The sequence below is a fragment of the Phycodurus eques genome, chromosome 8, assembly GCF_024500275.1.
Source record: "Phycodurus eques isolate BA_2022a chromosome 8, UOR_Pequ_1.1, whole genome shotgun sequence".
Lineage (NCBI taxonomy): Eukaryota > Metazoa > Chordata > Actinopteri > Syngnathiformes > Syngnathidae > Phycodurus > Phycodurus eques.
The window spans coordinates 17,381,109-17,402,123 of record NC_084532.1 but is presented as its reverse complement, the minus strand read 5'-3'; the positions used below and the strand labels follow the sequence as shown (position 1 = coordinate 17,402,123).

Sequence of the window (21,015 nt, the reverse complement as noted above, 5' to 3'; positions counted from 1 at the left end):
CATCAAAAACTGGTCATAAAAAGAAAGTATAATTCCAGTACAGATGCACTTGGTACCAATTTATAAATTATATGCAGTTTTTCAGGCAATCTCTACAGACAGGAGTTCATTGGCATGCTATTTTTCTGGGTAGCCTACTACCACTTGTCCAAAAATGTCTTAATCCTTTTCTCCGCTGCTGTCTGTACCAAACTCAAATTATTTTTTTCTTTTCTCACTCTGGGTCTTTGAACATTCAGTTTCAATAAGATCTCGTGCTTTCATTGGGGTGCGTTGTAATAGACTAACAAGGAGCAGTGGACCTGGATGACTCATGTGACAGTATTATATAAGGTGGTAGTCAGTCTTTCAAACACACCTGGAGAAAATAATCATCCAGCGACAAGATGCAACAATTCTACTTTTGTGTGATTTCCACTTGGATGATGTCTTTCAGCACTAAAAAAAAAATAAATCAAAAAAATCTAGGTCACAGAACAAAGTTTTACCAGAGCCGCTGTCACAAAAAAAATGGACTTGGTAATTAAAAGTGCTGACTGCTGCTCACTTTTGTAAATACTGAAGGCAACCAATGTTCAGACACTGAAAAATAGCTGCAGTTTAGGCTCCACGCATTCTTGAGAATTACTGTTGCAGAGTCAAGATGAAAACCACACGCCTTCCTAAATCCCAGTACACACAAAACTAATCCCACAGATTTGAAACTGACTCCCCCACAGCAAAGGCCAGACTATCATATAGCTAGTCTAAAGATGAACCTATGGTACGAACTACTGCTACTACTACTCTTTGATACTCAGACCAAGAACACAACATCTTGGGGCAATTGAGCTAAAACCGATGCTTGGCATCAACCAGAAGAGACTTAATGGGCTAAAAGAGACAAAAGGGATGAAAAGAAATGACAGTAGCAATTTCAAGTGCAACATTTACCATTATTCCCATTCCCCCATGTGTTTATCTTATTATACCCCCACCCACCCACACTTTAAAGAAATAAAATACAAGAGCTTAGCAGCCCTTAAACCTGCCTGTGCAGAGCTGAATTTGATTTGGTGGGTAAGATAAAGTCCTTTAGCTATCGCTCTTATGTGTGCTTCTTCACCCGCGCATAATGGAGGAGCTTCGATTATATTCTTAAACCAATTAAATATGCTAGTTTCTTAGTCATAGCTAAGTAACTGTGTACAATATAAATATGTGTACCATAAAGAATAATACAAAGATTTTGGTTCTCTGACTTTTTTCGTGCACTACTCATTTTTGTTCAGATCCAAGACTACTGTGTAGAAGCAGTGGACTTGGACGAACCCTAACCCAGGGAATGCCATCAACGTCTGCACTGTTTAAGCCCACTTCTGTGATGGTGAAACATTCTGGGAATATATGATTATCATAACCCCTGTACACCTATACTTTTAAAGGTCATCTACTTCATAGGTTGATGTGATGTAAAATAGTGATGTCAATATTTTTAAATTTCTTTGCGTACTAGTTTGTTCAGCAGCCACAGGTCGAGAACAAACATCATGAGGTGTCTCTGGTCTGGATGAGTTCTTTTAGGGAAAACAACAAGTCTTCTCAAAGAGCTAATGCTCCTGATATAGAGCTACCTCTCCTGGTCGCAGTTTGTAGTGCAGTAAAATAAAAGGCTTGAGAAGAATGCTCAGAATTACTGCCCTCATAAAAATTACAATTGGAAACATGAATTGAGGATTGGAAACAATGTGGCCGACCGGAGTAGGTGCCAGGATATCGAAGAATGCCTGCGTGTGCAACATCTGAAAGCTATTACAATCCAGTTAATATGATACAATCATTTCAATACTGTGAATGTACTACAGTCTCTGGGCCGCAGACCAGTACCAGGCCAGGGGCCATTTAGTAAAAGCTTGACTCAGCATTAACACAATGCAGAAACCGAAATGATAATAGACACAAATAATTGCCTTTAAGCTCAGATGACTGATAAAATATTGGTTAAAAAAAAAAAAAAAAAAGAATTCACAAACTATGGTTGAGTATTTACCTGGAGGGTTTCACCTGGGGATTATAGGTTGTTATGAGTTCAAGTACAAGTAAAACAATCAATCCAGTCACTGCATGTTGTTGTCTCAATGTTACCTTATCAAAGACATATAAGAGCAATACAAAGAGAAAAACATCATGTTGGCAGCAGTCTTGGATTAAAAAAAAAAAACAGTAACGATTCCCTTGTGGCATTTAACCAAAGCAAGCATTTACAGTAGTTAAAGTACTATAAAGTCTAAATCCACGAGGGGATACAACAGCAAACGCAAGATGGAAAGGACGCTTGGGAACGAATAGACGGTCCACTTGTTTTTTCCAACAACAGGTAACTAAGAAAGTCTTTCTGTACCTGCATCAAAATGTCTTCTAATACAATGTCTGCTTGGCTAACACCTACAACTGTGGCCTTCACATCAGCAGCTTTATTTGCACATCTAACAATAATGAGAAAGTATATATTAGTTCAAATGGATGGACACACTTAAATGTTTTTCAAATCACGGTTTAACTAGTATAGCGAAACAATCTGGTAAATAATAGCATAATATGGTGGGAAAAAAATGGAATTTCAAGAAGAAATGATTTGGTGTCACGGGACAAAGACCTGATACTCAAAACAAAGTCAACTCTGTACCCTTGTTTTGCGCCATAACTAACATGAGCCATTAGCTTGTATGATACTAAATCACAGAGCAGAAAGCAAGAGTACACAGGTAGTACATTCGCTTGTTATTCTAAATTCTTCAAAGTATAAATTTTCAATATCCGTGCAAATATTAGCAGTCCAAAAAAGAGAAGCCAACTCACATCTTCAAGTTTTAGGTGAACAGTTGGTCCACTGAATCACACTTTTTCTCTTGATATACATCGTCAGATAACACGAACATATGATAACACAAACATATGAGGTGCTGCTGTCAAAGTCCTGCATAAAACACGCTCTTTAAGAATCATTATGTTTAAAATGGCCACTCTATTTGGTCGAAGCAGTTTGAGTGCCTGCATGTGTCCAAGGAAGACATCCCGCCTGTCCTCAAGAGTGGCCAGTTCAAATCAACTGGCCATGCTAAAAGCAAAAAGGCAACGTGAAGCATAGGAGTCCAGCATCAGTAGGAGGCCATGTCAGTAGTTCTTTCCTAGTCAACAAAGAAATCTGCTGCTCATTGGAAAGCAGATAGCCCAGTTGTTTGTGAACCTTATGGAACAGATGTTCAGTAAAATAAGATCTGTCTGACAAGCTTGCAGACCTGCATGTAAACAGGCAAGCAGTCTGTGATCTGAGGTGGCCATTGTTCAAACATTTAAGAGTTGAGTTGTCGGTCACACAGCTCCTTATAGATTCGTTTGCGAATGCGAGGCATGTCGTCCTGACTGAAGAGCAGAGGTTTCTTCACCGAGAGACATCGGCAATACTAGCAGATGCAGAAAGACAAGGAGACATAGTCAAATGACCTGTGTTCTCGAGTTAGGATGCCATATGGAAGCATTTAAGACATTGGACTCACATGCCTATTTTACATGTCAGTTCATCAGGACAGAAGACAGATGAAGGCAATGAAATTAACATGAAACACATACGGGAGAAGGCACAAGTTAAAATGGACCGATAAAAATAATGTCTCACCTCAAGGACAAAAACACCACAGTCACTGTCATTTTTCTGCTGAGGAATACCCTGAGGAATCAAGGAGTCCCAGTTACCACAAAAGAATATTAATGTGTATTTATTTTGATGCCCTACCCAATGTGGCACCCTATGATTAGATAAAATTGCATATGCCCCCATTGACAATTTACATATACTGTACTTATATATATATATATATATATATTATACAAATTAACTGGTTACCTTGTTGATCGCAATCTTCCAACCTTTCAGGAAATTAGTTTGTTTCTTCTCTTGAGCTTCTGACTGAAGGTACTTCATTATGTTCTAACAAAGGACCACACACACATTTTCTCTTAAACATAAACCATCCACAGCAGTCACAACAAGCACATTGTGAGGAATAACAACAGCAATGGATTGACAAAGTCATCCACCAACTTCATATTGTTGAATAAACACCAGCTCATGAGCAAAGGCTAGCTTGCCAGTGATGCCTAACTCCTAATGAACTGGCCAAAATATTCATGATCACAATCGCAAGAGTTGTATTTGAATGGGTTATGTTACAGAAACAACATCCATCTGCCTGTATGAAAGGTGAGAAATTATTTTGTTAATGGTGCAAAAGATATCACGTCACTCACATCTGCAGTGTGTCGGAAGACGATGCCTTGGCTGTCAAAGTAATTGATGGTCTTAGTTGCCATGTTCACAGTGACGAGAGACCAATGGATTTCCAAGTGGATGGGAATTAGCAGGAGCCACTTGGAGAACAAATCCACCTGAAATTATTTCACAAAATTAAAAACACATAAACATGGGAATATTAAATACCAAAAAATATTGACAGTGTTAGGATTAAACTAAATCATCAGTCTCCTTACTTTTTTGGTCCATCTCTTTACACCTTCGTAGCCCTTGGCATCCAACTGCTTGTGGAAGAAACTATTGAAAAAATGAACCTAGAAGGGGAAACAAAACCATTAAACTGAAATCAATAAGTATTGGTAACAGTATAGTATAATGTTGCGGCAATATCCTATTTGTTAATGATATTCTAATTATAATTTATTCATAATTAATACATTTTTAAAGTACAATTTGGACTCTTCTAAGCTTTGACTTCACATTTAAAGATATCACTACTTACATTATGCTGAGCTGCTTCCATAATCAAGTCTCCATACGTGTTGATAATCTAAACAAGATGAAACAAAAAGAAGTAGTGTAAAATATTATACAACTGTCTCTACGTAGTACAGTGAACTTCCGCACATTTGTGGTTCGGCATTTGCAAATTGCCATATTCGCTGAATTGTTTTTGGAACCTATTCTCCGGTATTCGCTGTGGCATCTTGGTGCCAAGAATGTATGTTGAAGTGAGTTGAGGATTTTAATTTGAACCTACTGTAAGTAGTGCATTGCCACCACCGCGTGGCCCCTACAGCCAAATACAACAATTTAAGGAGAGCATCAATTATTCGCTGATTTTCTCTATTTATGGCAGGGCTCGGTGACAATCCCTCGCAAATAGTGGGGGTACACTATGCATTATCACAGTGGCAGGACGGTACAATAAAATATTAATAATGACATCCCTCTGATGCTTTGGAATCTCTCTGCAGACTACGGCTCAGCCTAATTTTATTTTGGGTTAATCAGTCACTTTAAATGATTGTAAGTGTGTAGTGACTATTTAACATGGGTTTAAATGTGATTTGTCAGGTCTGTACACTGCCACATCCACAATTAAGAGGTTGTGCACCACATTACAGTATCATAGTTTCAATTTTAACTCTGCGTCTAAACAATTTAAGTTTGTTGTTTCTATTAAATTACACCGGTTATATCCACTATATGTATTTTAACAATATGATAACTTGGGGTAATGCAAACCAACCTACATGTGATCAGCACTTAATTCACAAGTCAGATGGGCTATACTGACAAAATGTCTGAAGTGTGCCATGTAGTCAAGGGAAAATGTGAACTAAGGACAGTGACATCATGCGATGGAACCATGATGGTGTATTGACAACATTGACACTGCATAACCACGTTGAGCCAGAATGTCATCCATTAACTTCAAGTTATATTTACTTGAGCTATAGTTGTACTGTACATCTGCTCTTTTCTGAGAGAATCAGAAAGCCTAGTTCCACCTCATATTATTTATTTCAAGACAGCGTTCCCAAGACATTAGCTGTTTTCCTATTATTTTGATGTCACCTGTTTTCCAGAAAACATGGTGTTAGCAGAGAGCTGCATAAAACGTTGTTGCCCCAGAGTAAGTCTCTCCACACAGGCTTACTACCTCTATGACTGAAAACCACACAGCAAAAGCATAGATTTGTGTGTGGCCTTCTGACCTGTGCATGGATGGATAATAAGTAGTGTTTACGGTAGCATTCCAGTCACAGATTATTGGTTAACAATACCAAAATATATAAGACAGAATAAATCTCTACTAAAATTCCCAACCCATTGCTTTTACAATATTAGCCATCTCAACGTACAGTTCCACTTTCCCTTACCTGGTCATTTATCCAGTTCTGTTCCTCCAGCGTGGCAAGATCCTCCAGGCTCAACGTATGCTTGTTATACATGACCATAAAGCCAGCAACAGGTGCAGAGGCTAGTGCTGCCTTATAGCGCGCCATCTCCTTTTGGATATTTAATCCCCTAAAACAAAATATTCATATATAAGCATTGCACATGATTGCATTAAACATATCAAACAAAACTGTATGCTGTTTGCACATGCACTAACGTGTTGCTGAAGTCGTTGCAGTTGCCGTTCGTCTTCAGGTATTCAAGGACATCTGTCTCACTGAGGGGAATGAAACTGCCATATTTTATGTAGAAGATCTCCAAAAACTCTAAAATTTTAAAGACAGCATTGTCACAACATTAGCGGTTTCCATTTATTGATCCGATTTGAGAGCGTGATGACTGATTCAATTCAATGCTTACAATTCAAATGCATGTGCACTTTTATAGTGAAGCAATCTACACAGATCTACCAATACCTGACTCACACTGACCATTGTTAGTGTTATATTTCTGTGAGGCTTTTTGTGAAAACACCACCACCACTTTAAAAAACTGACAACCTAATTTTATCAGTCAGCACAAAAAACGCCTAAACAGATTTGGGCATTGACAGCCAACTTTTTTTTTTTTTTTTTTTTTAACTTTGGGTTGGGAATGATGTCACCAAGGAGAAATATCAGACTGTTTTTAGTTTCATTTTTCTATAGATCACTTTTTTTTCAGCTAAAACTCCAATATTCAAAAACCACATCAAAACTACATTATTAAGGTAAATTACACTTCAGTTTTTCAGGTGGTTCACAGTACATACAGTGGTGAAAAGGTGTTTGCCCCCTTCATGAGTTCTTTTTTTTTTTTTTTTTTGCATGTTTGTCACGTAAATGTTCCAATCATCAAACAAATTTAAATATTAGTTAAAGACAACAAGTAAGCACAAAATGCAGTATTTAAATAAAGGATTTTATTATTAACGGAGAAAAAAAAATCCAAACCTACACACTGCTGTGTGAAAAAGTGATTGCCCCCCCCCTGTTAAAACATAATTTAACTGAGGTTTATCATACCTCAGTTCAATTTCTCTGGCCACACCCAGGCCTGATACTGCCACACTTGTTCTCGATCAAGAAATCACTTTAATAGGACCTGGCTGACAAAGTGAAGTAGACCAAACGATCCTGAAGAAAATAGACATCATGCCGACATCTAAAGAAATCCAAGAACAAAAGAGAAAGCAAGTAATTGAGATCTGTCAGTGTGGAAAAGGTTATAAAGCCATTTCTAAAGCTTTGGAACTCCAGTGAACCACAGTGAGAGCCATTATCCACAAACGGCGAAAACATAGAACAGTGCTGAACCTTCCCAGGAGCGGGCGGCCGACCAAAATTACCCCAAGAGCGCAGTGACGACTCATCCAAGAGGTCACAAAAGACCCCACAACAACATCCAAAGAACTGCAGGCCTCACTCGCCTCAGTTAAAGTCAGTGTTCATGACTCCACCATGAGACGCGGCAAAAATGGCCGCACGGCAGAGTTCCAAGATGAAAACCACTGCTGAGCAAAAATAACACTAAGGCTCACCCCAATTTTGCCACAAGACATCTTGATGATCCCCAAGACATTTGGGGAAAATACTATGTGGTCCTATTACATCTGGGGTAAAAGTAACACCGGATTTTGGAAAAAGAACAGGCCAACAGTAAAATATGGTGGTGGTAGTGAGATGGTCGAGGGATGTTTTGCTGCTTCAGAAACTGGAAGACTTAATGTGATACATGGAACCATGAATTCTGCTGTCTACCAAAAAAATCCTGAAGGAGAATGTCCAGCCACCTGTTCGTGACCTCGAGCTGAAACAAATGTGGGTTCTGCAGCACAACAATGATCCAAAACACACCGGCAAGTCTACCTCTGAATGGCTGAAGAAACACAAAAATGAAGACTTTGGAGTGCCCTAGTCAAAGTCCTGACCTGAATCCTATTGAGATGCTATGGCATGCTCAAAAACCCTCCAATGTGGTTGAATTACAACAATTCTGCAAAGATGAGTGGGCCAAAATTCCTATATAAATAAATGTGTTTGATTATGGGAAACATTTAAGTGTGAAAAACATGCAAAAAAACAAAAAATAAATAAATAAAAATCAGGACGGGGCAAACACTTTTTTCACATCACTGCATTCATATATTTGGTTTATTACTGTGGTTATCATTATGGACTTTAGAAGATTATAATTGTTTTAATTAAATATTGTATACCTAAACGAGAGGACTACTGCGTATGAACAAAATCTTACCATGGACCAGATTAATAAGTCTCTCCAGGCTATCATCACTTTGTGTGTCTCCTTCCATCTCTTGTACTTTTGTTTCTTCTGACATATTCTTAATAGGCTTTTCCTCTTTCTCCCAAGTTCCGGGGTGACAGTACAACATGTGGTCTCTTAGTGCGCAGCAGTACTGTGTACTGCATACTGAAATAGGAAAATGAGAAGAAACAATAGCTGGATTTGCGCTATCCGTTTCCATGGGTGTGGACCTGGGATTGTGGTCTGCGGGTGATATGGCATTCCCATTGGACAGAGTAGGTGACAGACCTATAGACAATGGGTCCGTTCTGTCACAATCGAGTACTACATCCATCTCTGAGTCGTGGTTCTGAGGACTTCCTGGCTTTGAAGGGGAGGCTGACTCTCCTGATGAGCCAAGTGTTCCATTTCTTGGTTCACTCATGCTACTTTTGTCCTCAAGTGTCTCGTTTTCAGGTTCTGTTTCAGACAAAATAACTGAATCTCCATTTTCCATCTGTGATGCATCCAATGTACAGTTCATATGCTCCTCATGCGACACCAACACTGACAGGGTTTGGGCATTTTTAGAATTGACAAGAACGGCATTTTCAACACCTTGTTTAAATCCAATTACCGTTTGCTGTTTCGAAGCAAACGTAGCTGGCGTTGTCATTTCTGGGAAACATATCTGACCGCTTTCCAAGACATCCCCATCCAGTAAAGAAACACAGACACGTGAAGGAGCTATTGACTCCGACGGTGGATTTGATACTTTCATACCCTTATGCATGTCATTTCCATCCTCCACTTCCGCCAACTCATCCTCTGTCAAGTCAAAGTCAATTATTCTCATGAGCTTGTCCCCGCTTTTCCGTTGTGGGGTGTCATGGATGTTTCTTCCAGTGCCTCTTCCTCTGCCTCGTCCCTTTCCCCTCCCTCTCCCTCTGCCTGGAGTTCTGACATCATGTCCCCTTCTCTTGGGGCCAGCAACAGTCACACGTCTTGGGAGTCCTCTTTCGGCCTGATGTGCGGCCATTAATTGTACCTTGAGTGGGGGTTGTTGACTGTGTAGAAGACCAGTCTGACGCTGGGCTTGAGTTAACTTGAGATGCTATTTTAGGGGTTATAACTGGTGACCCAGCTTTGTCATGCGATTGAGTAATGGGCTGGGAGACATCTGAAATGGAGGTAACATCTGAGGCCAGGAGTTTAGCTGGGATATGAGATGAGTCCTCATCAGAAGTGTCTCTTAGAGGCAGCACTGGAGGAGTTGCTGCTTTCTCAGGAGGTGCAGCCTCTGTTACATTAGGCGGAAGGGATGTTTTCATTGGGGAAGCAGAGTTGCTGTGAACCATGACGTCCTCCTCTGATAATTTAACCCCATCCCCAAGAGACCACTTCAAACACTGATCCCCTCTTCCTTTCTGCTCTTTTTATCCATGTGGTGGGGAACGTTCTTAGGTCTGTTACTTTTTTTTTTTTTTTTAAACTGGCCTCAAATCAAGAATAGTAGTTGTCCTCTGGCTTTCCCCACCTAATGTTACAGGTTATAGCAGTAGAAACTCGATGGTATTGAGTGTGGCTCAGTTGCAGTTATATATTATGACTGGGATCAGGATCAGTCCACCATCGAGTCCTAATAAGATAAAGATTAAAAAAAAAAAAAAAAAAAAGTTAAAAATGTGAACTAGACAAACAACAACTGTGCAATTGGCCCAGAGAGCCTAGAAACCTCAAATATAGACAACAAATGTCTAACGATAGAAGTACAGTTCTCAGTGCAATATAATGTAATGACACAATTACAATTACTAGTGAAATTTGTACCTTTGTGTGGTTATGCAGGAACTTGAAAATGACAATTAATTGATTCATTCATTCATTTGCCGTTCTACGTATCCTCACTAGGGTCGCGGGCGTGCTGGAGCCTATCCCAGCTATCTTCGGGCGAAAGGCGGGGTACACCCTAAACTGTTTGCCAGCCGACTGTTTGCCAGCCAATTGCAGGGCACATATAAACAAACAACCATTCGCACTCAAATTCACACCATGACAACTGATAATGAACTAAATTATATAATGTTCGTTGCATTCATCGATGCGAAGTATTGTACTTTGTTGAGTATGACAGATTTGTCATTTGGGGAATGTGAGAGCTGGATACTAAAGTGGGATTTACGAAAATACATCTACTTTACCACAAGACAACTGTATTGTAAGTCTAAAAAAACATTGTCATCATTTAATAATTTACCAACAGTGCCATACCCCGTCATAGCTCCTGCTAATCTAAAATCACTGGACAAACCATGAAGGACGTCAACCAAATTAAAAGTACCACGTAAAGGCGATTGTCCAATCTCTATATATTTGTCAGGATTCAGATTTCTGTACGCTTGCGCTAGTAAGTCGTTTTGTGGACTTTTAAAGTTAGTCGCTATCCTGAAGCTAACGGCGTTAGCTAGCTTCAGCCAAAACAGAGACGAGGCGTCGGAGGACAAAGAGGAAGTTTTGAGTTGGAAGTTCAAAATATTACTGTGCAAAGGTTAACGATTGATAACCCGCATAAAAGAAACATTCGTATACATTACCTTCTCGTTGGAATGGTGAGAGTTTTGCGTCATATTAATGTGAAGCTAAAAGCATCAAACTGGCGGCGCTCGTTGATCACGTCATTGTGTTAGTTAACTTCGGCTCTTTCCGGAGAGCCTCACGAACAAGCTTCGTCTGCCCCGGCAAGTATTCATCCACTCTCTGCGTTTGATTTGTTTCGGGTACTGCGGTACCAACATCCCCAAAACATGCGTGGTAGGTTAATTGAAGACTCTTAAATTTATTATTATTATTTTTCTTTCTCTTTCTTTCTTTCTCTTTCTTTCTTTCTTTCTCTCTCTCTCTCTCTCTCTCTCTCTCTCTCTCTCTCTCTCTCTCACACACACAGACATTACAATATTCTGTTGAAAAAAGTAGGATTTAAAAATTGTCACCACAGAAAAAGACCACAGACACAACACGTGGTAACTTAACATTTAATTACAAGAATAAAAACATGGAAACAATAAATACAACTATCAGATAAAGAGTAGATGGACCTATGCACAAAATTAACATCAATAAAATAGAATTTTAGAAATAAACATTAAAAAAAAAGGCAACATAAAGTGTATTTCAACATAATTCTCTTTCTTCCACAAGTACAGCAAAAACAGTGTGGAAAAGTCATGATGCATATAATTGCTGGAACACACCAACTATATATCAAACACAAATATTCATACACATTTCAGTACAAATGTTTAAAAATAAAAATTTCTGAAACAGAATATTTGAGTTTACTCCAGCAAAAAGAACCACATGAAAGATAGCATTGCAGTCCAACTGCAATAAACACAATCGATAGACATACATTTCTATTCGTACATAAGGTCAGTGCTAGAACATTTTCTAATTGGGATTCTTCATATCTAAATAATACATGACAAAACAGGTGTCCAACACCACTTTGCAGATGTCATTTGGCTCCAGTGACGTAGAGTATCCTATTAAATTGAATATTTAGCATATATATTCAGCTCAACAATGTGCTATATACCATACTGTGTACTCTATGTAGACTTGTTCACATTTCTTGTGAAAAGTATTGTAGCATGATCCATTTATGATTAAAAAAAAAAAAAAATCAACATTTATATTGGCTTACTCATGTCTGATGTTAAAATAAAGAGAGGGGCAAACAATCAGGACAAGAGGGAAAATGTTCATTTGCTACTTAATTTTACTACTTAAAATGAGTTGCATTTTGAAAGAAGGTTTGGAAGTATGTGTTGGTAAAGAGCCCAATAGTGGTGCAGTCTCGTAGCATTTGGACCTAAAAGAAAACATTGGGAGGGTTAAGAATTGTAGAAAAATAATATTTTGTTTTTAAACATATCATCATAAGGGGGGGGAGAAGATACCTCACAGTCCAGGGGTGTGAAAAGTCTTGAAGACTGCAGCGCCGTTGTTGCCTCCGGTAGTTAAAACCTTAAGCTGCACCTGGTAAACACTGTCACTCTGGAGACCATGAACTATCACTGCTCGCTGAGACTGAGAGGTAAGAAACATTGTAAACAATACAGCAATCAAAACTGGAAATGATGACACATGAGTAGTTGCATAAATAAATACTTCAGGCTGGATAAACAGTACATTGTTTCTGTCTCACCGGTGCGATTGTCTGTGTCTGAGAGATAAGCGTGTCCTCGTGGCCTTTTGCTCCCAAGGTTACACCTGACTGCAGTGTCCAAGTGAACTGGAACCCATGGACCTCTGCCAGGTCCAGTGCTTGTTGGGATAGCCTCCAGCGAAACACAGCCAGCAGTGTACCATTGGCTTGCTGAAAACCTGCTGTCAGACGCTCTGGGCGCAGTATCACCTTTCTGCCGGCTAGGGGGCGCTCTGACCAAAGGATATGAAACATTTCATTTCAAAACGATATACAGTGTTTGTTCTGATGCGCTAATAATGTGTGTCATACAACGTTTATAACATCTTGCAATATGATTTCACTCATCACAATGTTGATTATATATTTTAAAAAAAACATTCAGAATAAGATGGTACCTTTTATGCTGCAGGGCAATGCTTTGCCTCCTTTGATCCTGATGGAAGAGCAAGTTGGGGTAGTAACCCAGGCAACAGCTTCTGACTCAGGATCAGTCTTCATTGCCACAGCGACCCAGTACTTACATGCAAACAGTAGGCCTGTGATGGTGTAATGGGTACTCTGAAGGGAAAAGATATGGCCAGGTTTGTGAGAGAACCTGTGATTTAAAGTGACATATTACGTGTTTTTTCCCCTTTGGATACCTTGATGACGCAGGTGTCAAACTGGTGGCCTGGGGGCCAGATCCGGCCCACCACATCATTATATGTGGCCCACAAAAGCAAATCAAAATCTCTCATTGTGTTCTGGTGTAATACCATTGAGATGTTTACGGCGGCACGGTGGACTACCGATTAGTACATCTGCCTCACAGTTCTGCTCTTCTTGCCTGTGTGGAGTTTGCATGTTCTCCCCGTGTTTGCGCAGGTTTTCTCCGGGCACTCCGGTTTCCTCCCACATCCCAAAAACATGCATGGTAGGTTGATTGAAGACTCTCAATTGCCCATAGGTGTGAATGTGTGCGCGAATGGTTGTTTGTTTCTATGTGCCCTGCGATTGGCTGGTGAGCAGTTCAGGGTGTACCCCGCCTCTCGCCCGAAGATAGCTGGGATAGGCTATGTAAGTATTTTCATATTTTAAAAAAAAATATCTATTTTTAGCACTGATCTGTTTATCACCATCTTTACTAAACATTAAACCAAAGATGATCATTGCTGCATATTTCACCTATGCTCCCCTTTGTATCATTTTGCAGCTACTTTGTTTTGTGAATAAACATTATGTTTTATCTTGGTACTGAATGCATTCACACCACTTCGGGGTGCTAATTTCTCACCCCCCAATTGTTTGGTATCTACACTAATGACACATTTCAATAGAAGCAAAGAAATCATCTGAGGGAGAGATGATGACAAAGGTGAGGCTGGACAAAGTGATGATTTGGAGAGAGACATGGTTACACAAACACAGAAGATGGGGACATTACATTGGGAAAAATGAGTTATGGTGTTGAAACCCAATCTGTCACAGATTCACATTCACATATGTAACACCAAAACACCCACTCTGACACATCATTAATCAGCCAAAGGTATGTACCTGCACACTTGCCGAGCCCTCAGTGCCTGTAACATTAGCGCTGCAAGTATGTGGACGCCACCGCAACATGTATGGACCAGGTTGACGATTTCTGGCTGCAATAAAACAAGACAAAAGAAACATTGGGCGCTCGTACTGTGAGTGAGTAGACGCAAGACCAACATGTCAAAATCCTGTTTTTGTACATTCATTTTTATGTTGGCCAAAACTGACATGTTATCCTTTTTGTATCTCCTCTTACTGTCCAGCTGCCAAAATCTACAGGACAGACAGGAGACACTCTCCTGGGTTGTATTTCTCAAAGCTACATTTTGTCCTACGCTGATTACTTTAGATTATATCACAAGAGGAAGCCTGGAGGAACAACTCAGGGTTAAAATTCCTGCATTCCTACCATGCTTTCATTACAATAAAGAGCCATGTTTCATTTTCAGTCAATGTTCTTTTACAAACATGAGGAAGTTACTCATAGAGATGAGTAAAGCAGAATATTTTTGTCATAGAAAAGGATGTGAACCGTTTTACCTTCCATGTGCCTTACAACCTGCAAACTGAACTTGTTCACATAAACATAAAAAATACAAGAGTAGGTTTTTAGTTTTTAAGTTTAGGGAAATATTACATTTCAAATCTTAATTCTGAAGCTAAATATAACTTAATTAAATGAAACTTTTTTATTTTGTAAAATAACCTTGGGATTCTTCCAAAGAATATTAGGGAAACAATATCGTGGAAATGTTGGTAATATTACAGCTACTCTCATAAGGAGTTCTTTCTCGTACAATTACGACTTTAAGTCAGTTAAACAAGTTGTCAGGATCAAATGAAAATTTAGCAATTAATAAAGTTCTACAGACTTATTATTCTACAGACTAAATTGCTACAAACATCTGTTGGGGATTGTTTGTTAAATCAATCACTTTTATTTGCAACACAGTGGAGGAAAAGGATGATTATGCCATTACAATGTTCTCAGTTGTGGTGTGTTTCTAGATCAACCCACCGTGGTTAGACCTCTTCCAGAACACCTTGACCTGCAGCTGACCACTATGGTAATGGGGGGCGGCAACCTCCAGGCGAAGGTCACCAGGGATGACAGGGTCAAGAGGGGATTCAGGGTGAGGAAAAGAAGACGAAAGGGGGAGGTCGGGAGAGGATGAGAGGGAAGGAAACAAGGACAGCGATGGGGATGACGAGGAAACCGCAGAGGGGAGCTCATTGGAGAAGTCTTCTCCTTTGGTAAAATCTAATTGAGAGGGAATGGAAAAAAAAATATGTTTTTAAAAAGTTTAACTGACTCATTTAAACTACTTTTAATAAAAGGGGAAAACATTTGAGTATCCAATTGATTCAGATAATAGAGAGATGCTCCTTTTGAATGTGTTTCATCAGCCACAGTACAGTTGATTCGTTCTCAAGCAAGTATTGTTCTTTTAGTGGAGTTCTGATAAAACAACAATACAACACATATAGTTGTATCATACACGGGATTTATGATTATATTGTGCTGTGACCCTTGCAAAGTAGTGCTGAAAGTACAAAGCTAGACTTCATTATTTTTCATTCAAAGACACGAATTGGCTTCACCGGACCTTTCAGCCTCATCAACAAATGCCATATACAATATGGTTACGTTTTGTAAGATACATTCTGACACGTTCCATATGAAATTGGTGCTCTGTGGCTGGATAATTGCGCTGCAGCTGGCATATAACCCTGTGCTGCGTTGACCAATACGTTGCCTATAAATGCCTTTGTTGCCTGGGCGACTATTAACTTGCCATTTTCCACACTCTGCATGTGCCAGTGAGTTAAGAAACATGGAGGGAACCCGAATGTGCCGACAAATTCATCTGATATACCATAAACTCAATTATGTATGACTCAGTTTAGAAATGTGTAAAGTCCTGTGAACCTCATCGACGCCAATAATTAATAGCATGTAACAAGTTATTAAATGTTAAATCTCAGCTCAGTCTTGTCGTGTTTTCTTGCAAAATATGGCATATTACTTCTTTTACTGTACTGTATTCGTACAATCCAGTACTGTATGTTAGGATTAGTCTTGCTTTTTGAATTCTTTAGTCTCGCTGCGGGTCAACTTGTTTCACTCTGTCATGTTTTCGACAGTTAGACATGATCTTCTCAATTTCCTTCCTTCCTTCCTTCTTTCCTTCCTTCCTTCCTTCCTTCTTTCCTTCCTTCCTTCCTTCCTTCCTATGTTATTATTTGTTCTTGTGGCAAATAATATCATTCCTCTTTGTGTTCTAGGCACCATTCGTACGCTCATAACATATTTTGTTTTTATGAACCAGGAAGCAGCATGCTAACACCCATAAATAAGTAGCCCACATTTTGGGCCACTTTTGTATACAGATTGGCGTTGGTGAGTATCATTCTACTTATATTTGTAAAGGCAGTATTTTTGAGACAGCACTGATAAGGGATTTTATTGTACCATGCTATAATGCATCTTTCAGGGCAAATCAGACATGTAAGTAAGAGGATGTTTTATGTAATTTACCTTTATAGGAGACTGTAGAAAAGACAATGTGGGCTCTTGGGCTCTTCAGTCTCTTCTGATCCCAGTGGGCTACTGACTGTACAGACAGGAAGTAGGAAGTATCAGGGAGAAGACCCTGTAGCCACAGCTCACACTGCACCTATAACAACATAAAAATGGAAAAGTGATTTTTTTTTTTTTTTTAAACTGAATTTCACAGTTAGGTCTGTTCCAATGTTTTTTCAGGTTCCTGACTGGTGTCCTGCGGAGGTCTGTGGCTACAAAAACCACCACAGACAATGCCATTGTTATATTCATTATCCTTACTGCCTTCATATTCTTGAATATTCTCTTCCTCCTCACACGGTGAAAGATGCGTGTAACGCTCCCTTTTGACTGACAGGCAAGACCTGTTCTGTATTAGACTGCTGTTTGACTGACAGCTCATTACTGACTCTTAGTCAATCAAATCTGTCTGCCTGTGTGGATTTGAACCAGCCACAGTAAAGAGATGCTTAGACGATAACATATTTGCATTTCTGTGTGTGCGTGTGTGTGTGTGTGTGTGTGTGTGTGTGCAAGACAAAATGATACAGACCTGAGTTAAAAGCAGTTCCCTGGTGACTAGCAGAGAAAACGAGGTTGAAGTATTTCGAGGGCGACCAAGATAGACAAAACATATGGCCTGTACAGCTATGTGTGTTAGGGTGTGTGTGTGTGTGTGTGTGTGTGTGTGTGTGTGTGTGTGTGTGTGCGTGCGTGTATATGTGACACTCAGAAAGAAAAGCCTCGATTTCTATTTTAGTGTTTAATGTCAGAGGATATTATATGAAAGAAACCAATGTATATTCATAAACACTAATTCTGCAGAGGTTTTCATGTTTGAGGAAGCTTCCTTCAGTTTCCTTTCATATATCGTTTTTATTGTCGTAGCTCCCACATCTTGCATGAAATTCTAGTTGACATAAAAATTAGTTTCATTATCTTTCGTGCTTGGCACTATAATTACCAGTAGGCCTATATTACATATTGTTCGTTGCTGCTGTTCTTGGTGCTACCTGCTGTGATGCTGATGTCTCTTTGTGTGTCTAGTAAATGTAGCTACAAATAATAATAAACAAAAACACTTGTTAAGAGGTCTCATTTAAATTCCGGGCCTCTCAGTCAAGCAGAACAGAGGACCTGATCCAAGATAAATGGCTTCAATGGGCTCAGTCTGGGATCGCCATCACTACTTAGGATAGCTAACTCCAAATGAGTAAACTTGCATTAAAAGCTGGAAACCCTGATGTTTATGTTCTTTATTTTTCTTTTTTTTCTTTTTCTCTTGAAGTGAATGTCCACATAGTGGGTCACCTCTGCATATTTCACAAGACCTCAGCAAATCTCAAAAGCACAGTCAGCATCTACATGATTAACTAAGAAAGGTGTTTCGCTTTTTCTCTGGCTTTGATTTGCTATGTTCCCAAGCATAAGAAGTAATTTTCCTCTTCATGTTCACTACTACATCTGTCACTTGTCATCAAAATCAAGGGTTAGTCAACAATTTATTGTTTTTATGTTTTAATATTAGGGGTGGTTAACTTCTATTTTTTTTAACTGTTAAACCGATTAATTATGCTCAACACATTTGAGGTCTACCAGTATCACAGAATGACGATGGTGTTAAGTTTTGACTTGAGGGATGTTTTTCGACCAGATTTTTGTCTTTTTTGCTTTAAATTGTACAACCTTTGGAGCCTTCGACTTGGAGGTCACGCTGTACTGTGATTCTTATCATCTTAATAGTTCAGTGGAGATGCCCTCATTCTTTTCTTAACAATTGCAATTAATATTATTTACAGTATGTATCTGTAACATCTGTAACTATGTTGCATGTTGTTAATTGTTTATCTTGGTGCTGTACTTTACACTAAACATATCAGCATAAACATTTTCAGGTTATACAACAAAATAAAGATAAAAGATTGAGAAGTACATTGTACATGAAGAAACTCTATTCTAGGCCTCCAATTCTTTTAAATGTCTGACCTTGTCCTAAAGCCACGGTCCTTTTCAAGTAGTTTTTCACGAGCAAACAAATTCGTCATTAAAAAAAAAGAAGAAAAACGAATGTATGTAATCAGATTAACACTGCTTCCTCTGCCCCTCCCGTCTAGCACTGCATAATCTAATAATTGTGAATAAAGGTAGGACACGTTTCCTTACCCCCTGAGTCACTCTGCTGTTGCTTCCTTTTTTACTCTGCTGCTGTGCATGTGGCTCTGTAAGCTGGGCCTGCATGTTGTTATGCAATTCATGTGTGTTTGCATGCTCTGAGTGTGTGTGCTTTCGTGTCCTATGTTGAGGCATCCAGGTGACCCTGTAATTGTGGACTGGGAGGTCTCCCTCCTGAGGGGGGTCCCAGCGTATTAGGACAGTTACAGTGATCCCACTTCCTCCTGACCTACGGAGAGAGGTCAATATGTCAAAACACATCATAGCATAAAAGTATTCAACAAGAAAATGCAGTATTTGACTAAAAAAGAACGCAATCCTTTTATTAGTCCTGAAGATTTTTAGGACGCATTGACATCTCTCCAGCAACCAGTTTCCATACTGGTCTTGAACCCATCACCTTCCTGAAGCCAAATCCTTAAACAAAAGGTTACTATCACCCTCACTGTATGGTTTAGGAAAAGAAAAGTTTCAGTTTCAGCATTTCAGTGAACACGTCACAAAGGGAAATAAATGTGATGCCCAGTTTTGAAGAATGCGACTGATTATCATAATTGACTTATTTTCCTTTTTCCTTGGGGTTGTGTTTTGTGTCTCTGTTGCTTTTTTTCTGTTGTGGTTCTGAATAGTGTCCTAGTCTCTGCATTTTCATTCTATGGTGTTTGTTTTATGGTATGCTCGCGGTTTGGAATGTGGTGGTTGTGTGGTTATGGCCTGTTTTTGTTGATCAAAAATAAAATAGAACAACATTTTGACGTAACTGATGTTGCAATAAATTCACTCTATTGGTTTTTCAACTGATTTCATTGTGGCTTTTGTAACCTTCTTTTGACCCTCAATCACGGTCTGTGCAGTGGCAGCTCAAAATGTTTGCAAGTTTATTTTGAAGGGAAACTACTTTATGGAATGGGTCTGTTATTAAACTGTTACTGAAGATTAGATTTGAATATAATTGATGATCTAATGCACAGAAATGATACTTATCAACAATTCCAGCAAGGAAAATAACAATTCATGCAATTTTGTTTACGCAATACCTTTCTATGAACTGAGATCCTGCTTGTGAAGTCATCCCCATCAGAGTCTGGTTGCTCACTCGAATATTTAGTGGCGGTTCTGGAGGTGACGGGTCTGCAGCGAGATAGAAAGAGAAAGGCACTGCTATTCAAACTTTCTTTACATTTCACTTAATGCTTTATCTGGCCATGCACAGTGCCAACAAGACATAAAACATGTTTAGCATTAATCAACAATACGAAACAATCTGTAGTATTAAAAGCTTCAACATCTCTAGACTCCAGCCCCTGCCATGACCCTGAGCAGGATAAACGGAGGGGAAAAGGCTAATTTCTTCTTGGTCTCATTGCAGTCAATGAGCCAATTAGATTAATAGCATCAAAGGTGAGCAATACTGGAGAAGCATGACAATAACGTTTTCAGTAGCTACCAAAACCAAGTCCACGTTTGCCTCTAAGAAGAAATCCTTAGGTCGCTGCTCTTTCAAAACAGAGTCTGTCTCTCGTTAGTACCTCATAGGGTGTCCTGTGTTTGATTACAACTACAAAAAGTATCTGATTAGAATTACATCCCCCGTGGCAGGCCTCCCACTGGCCAGAGACTTAGCCTGGTTGGCACTGGTCTTTATGCACAGACCAAAGTTTAATATTAGAATTGATGGACTTGGTCTGTTTCTGTGTGCATGCATAGAATATGTTTAGCTGTTTCTCAAAGCCCTGTGTTTCATATTTCTGCCTCAGTCAGATGGGTTTTAATTCAGTATTTTATTAGATGAAAACATCAGGATGAGTTCTGCAACCAACATTCTATGAAGATTACCAAAATGATGACCAAAAAGGCAACTGGTGAGGTCCCATTAGAAGACCCAAAACACAAGAGGAACCGGTCTGACATCTGCTAGCTTCCTGATTTGTAACCCCTGACCTTTAGCCCCTGACTAATCAGTCTAATGAACTAGAACCACAAGACTCTGACTGCTATCAGATGGCATTTGGAATGTCTGTGTCTTTCACCTTTAACCCAGAACCCCAATATAACACACATACATAT

The 21,015-nt window shown here is 39.3% G+C and overlaps 2 protein-coding genes across 15 annotated transcripts in view; both read right to left on the bottom strand.

Moving 5' to 3' along the window:
* Positions 1-2,192: 2,192 nt before the first annotated feature.
* Positions 2,193-11,156, bottom strand: LOC133406796 (sentrin-specific protease 5-like). Of its 2 annotated transcripts, XM_061684731.1 has the most exons (10): positions 11,077-11,156; positions 8,492-10,121; positions 6,414-6,522; positions 6,178-6,325; positions 4,794-4,841; positions 4,528-4,605; positions 4,288-4,425; positions 3,884-3,967; positions 3,656-3,706; positions 2,193-3,443 (listed from the first exon to the last, which is right to left on the bottom strand). In XM_061684731.1, the coding sequence occupies exons 2-10, from the start codon at positions 9,519-9,521 to the stop codon at positions 3,333-3,335; spliced, it is 1,797 nt and encodes a 598-aa protein (XP_061540715.1). In that variant the 5' UTR covers positions 9,522-10,121; positions 11,077-11,156; the 3' UTR covers positions 2,193-3,332. The 2 variants fall into 2 exon arrangements, with proteins under 2 accessions (XP_061540715.1, XP_061540716.1); XM_061684732.1 differs by lacking the exon at positions 2,193-3,443 and having other exon boundaries at positions 3,884-3,995.
* A 350-nt stretch (positions 11,157-11,506) lies between these two features.
* anos1b (anosmin 1b) overlaps positions 11,507-21,015 on the bottom strand; it is a 39,610-nt gene continuing 30,101 nt past the window's right edge. For 12 of the 13 annotated variants that reach the window (XM_061684565.1, XM_061684569.1, XM_061684570.1 and 9 more), the window contains 9 exons: positions 19,986-20,079; positions 18,940-19,177; positions 16,753-16,891; positions 15,232-15,474; positions 14,229-14,323; positions 13,088-13,250; positions 12,690-12,922; positions 12,442-12,571; positions 11,507-12,353 (listed from right to left, as the gene is read on the bottom strand). In XM_061684565.1, coding sequence (XP_061540549.1) covers positions 12,443-12,571; positions 12,690-12,922; positions 13,088-13,250; positions 14,229-14,323; positions 15,232-15,474; positions 16,753-16,891; positions 18,940-19,177; positions 19,986-20,079 — 1,334 coding nt within the window. In that variant the 3' untranslated portion in view covers positions 11,507-12,353; position 12,442. The remainder of the gene's footprint in view (positions 12,354-12,441; positions 12,572-12,689; positions 12,923-13,087; positions 13,251-14,228; positions 14,324-15,231; positions 15,475-16,752; positions 16,892-18,939; positions 19,178-19,985; positions 20,080-21,015) is intronic. The other variant, XM_061684578.1, reaches the window with a different exon arrangement.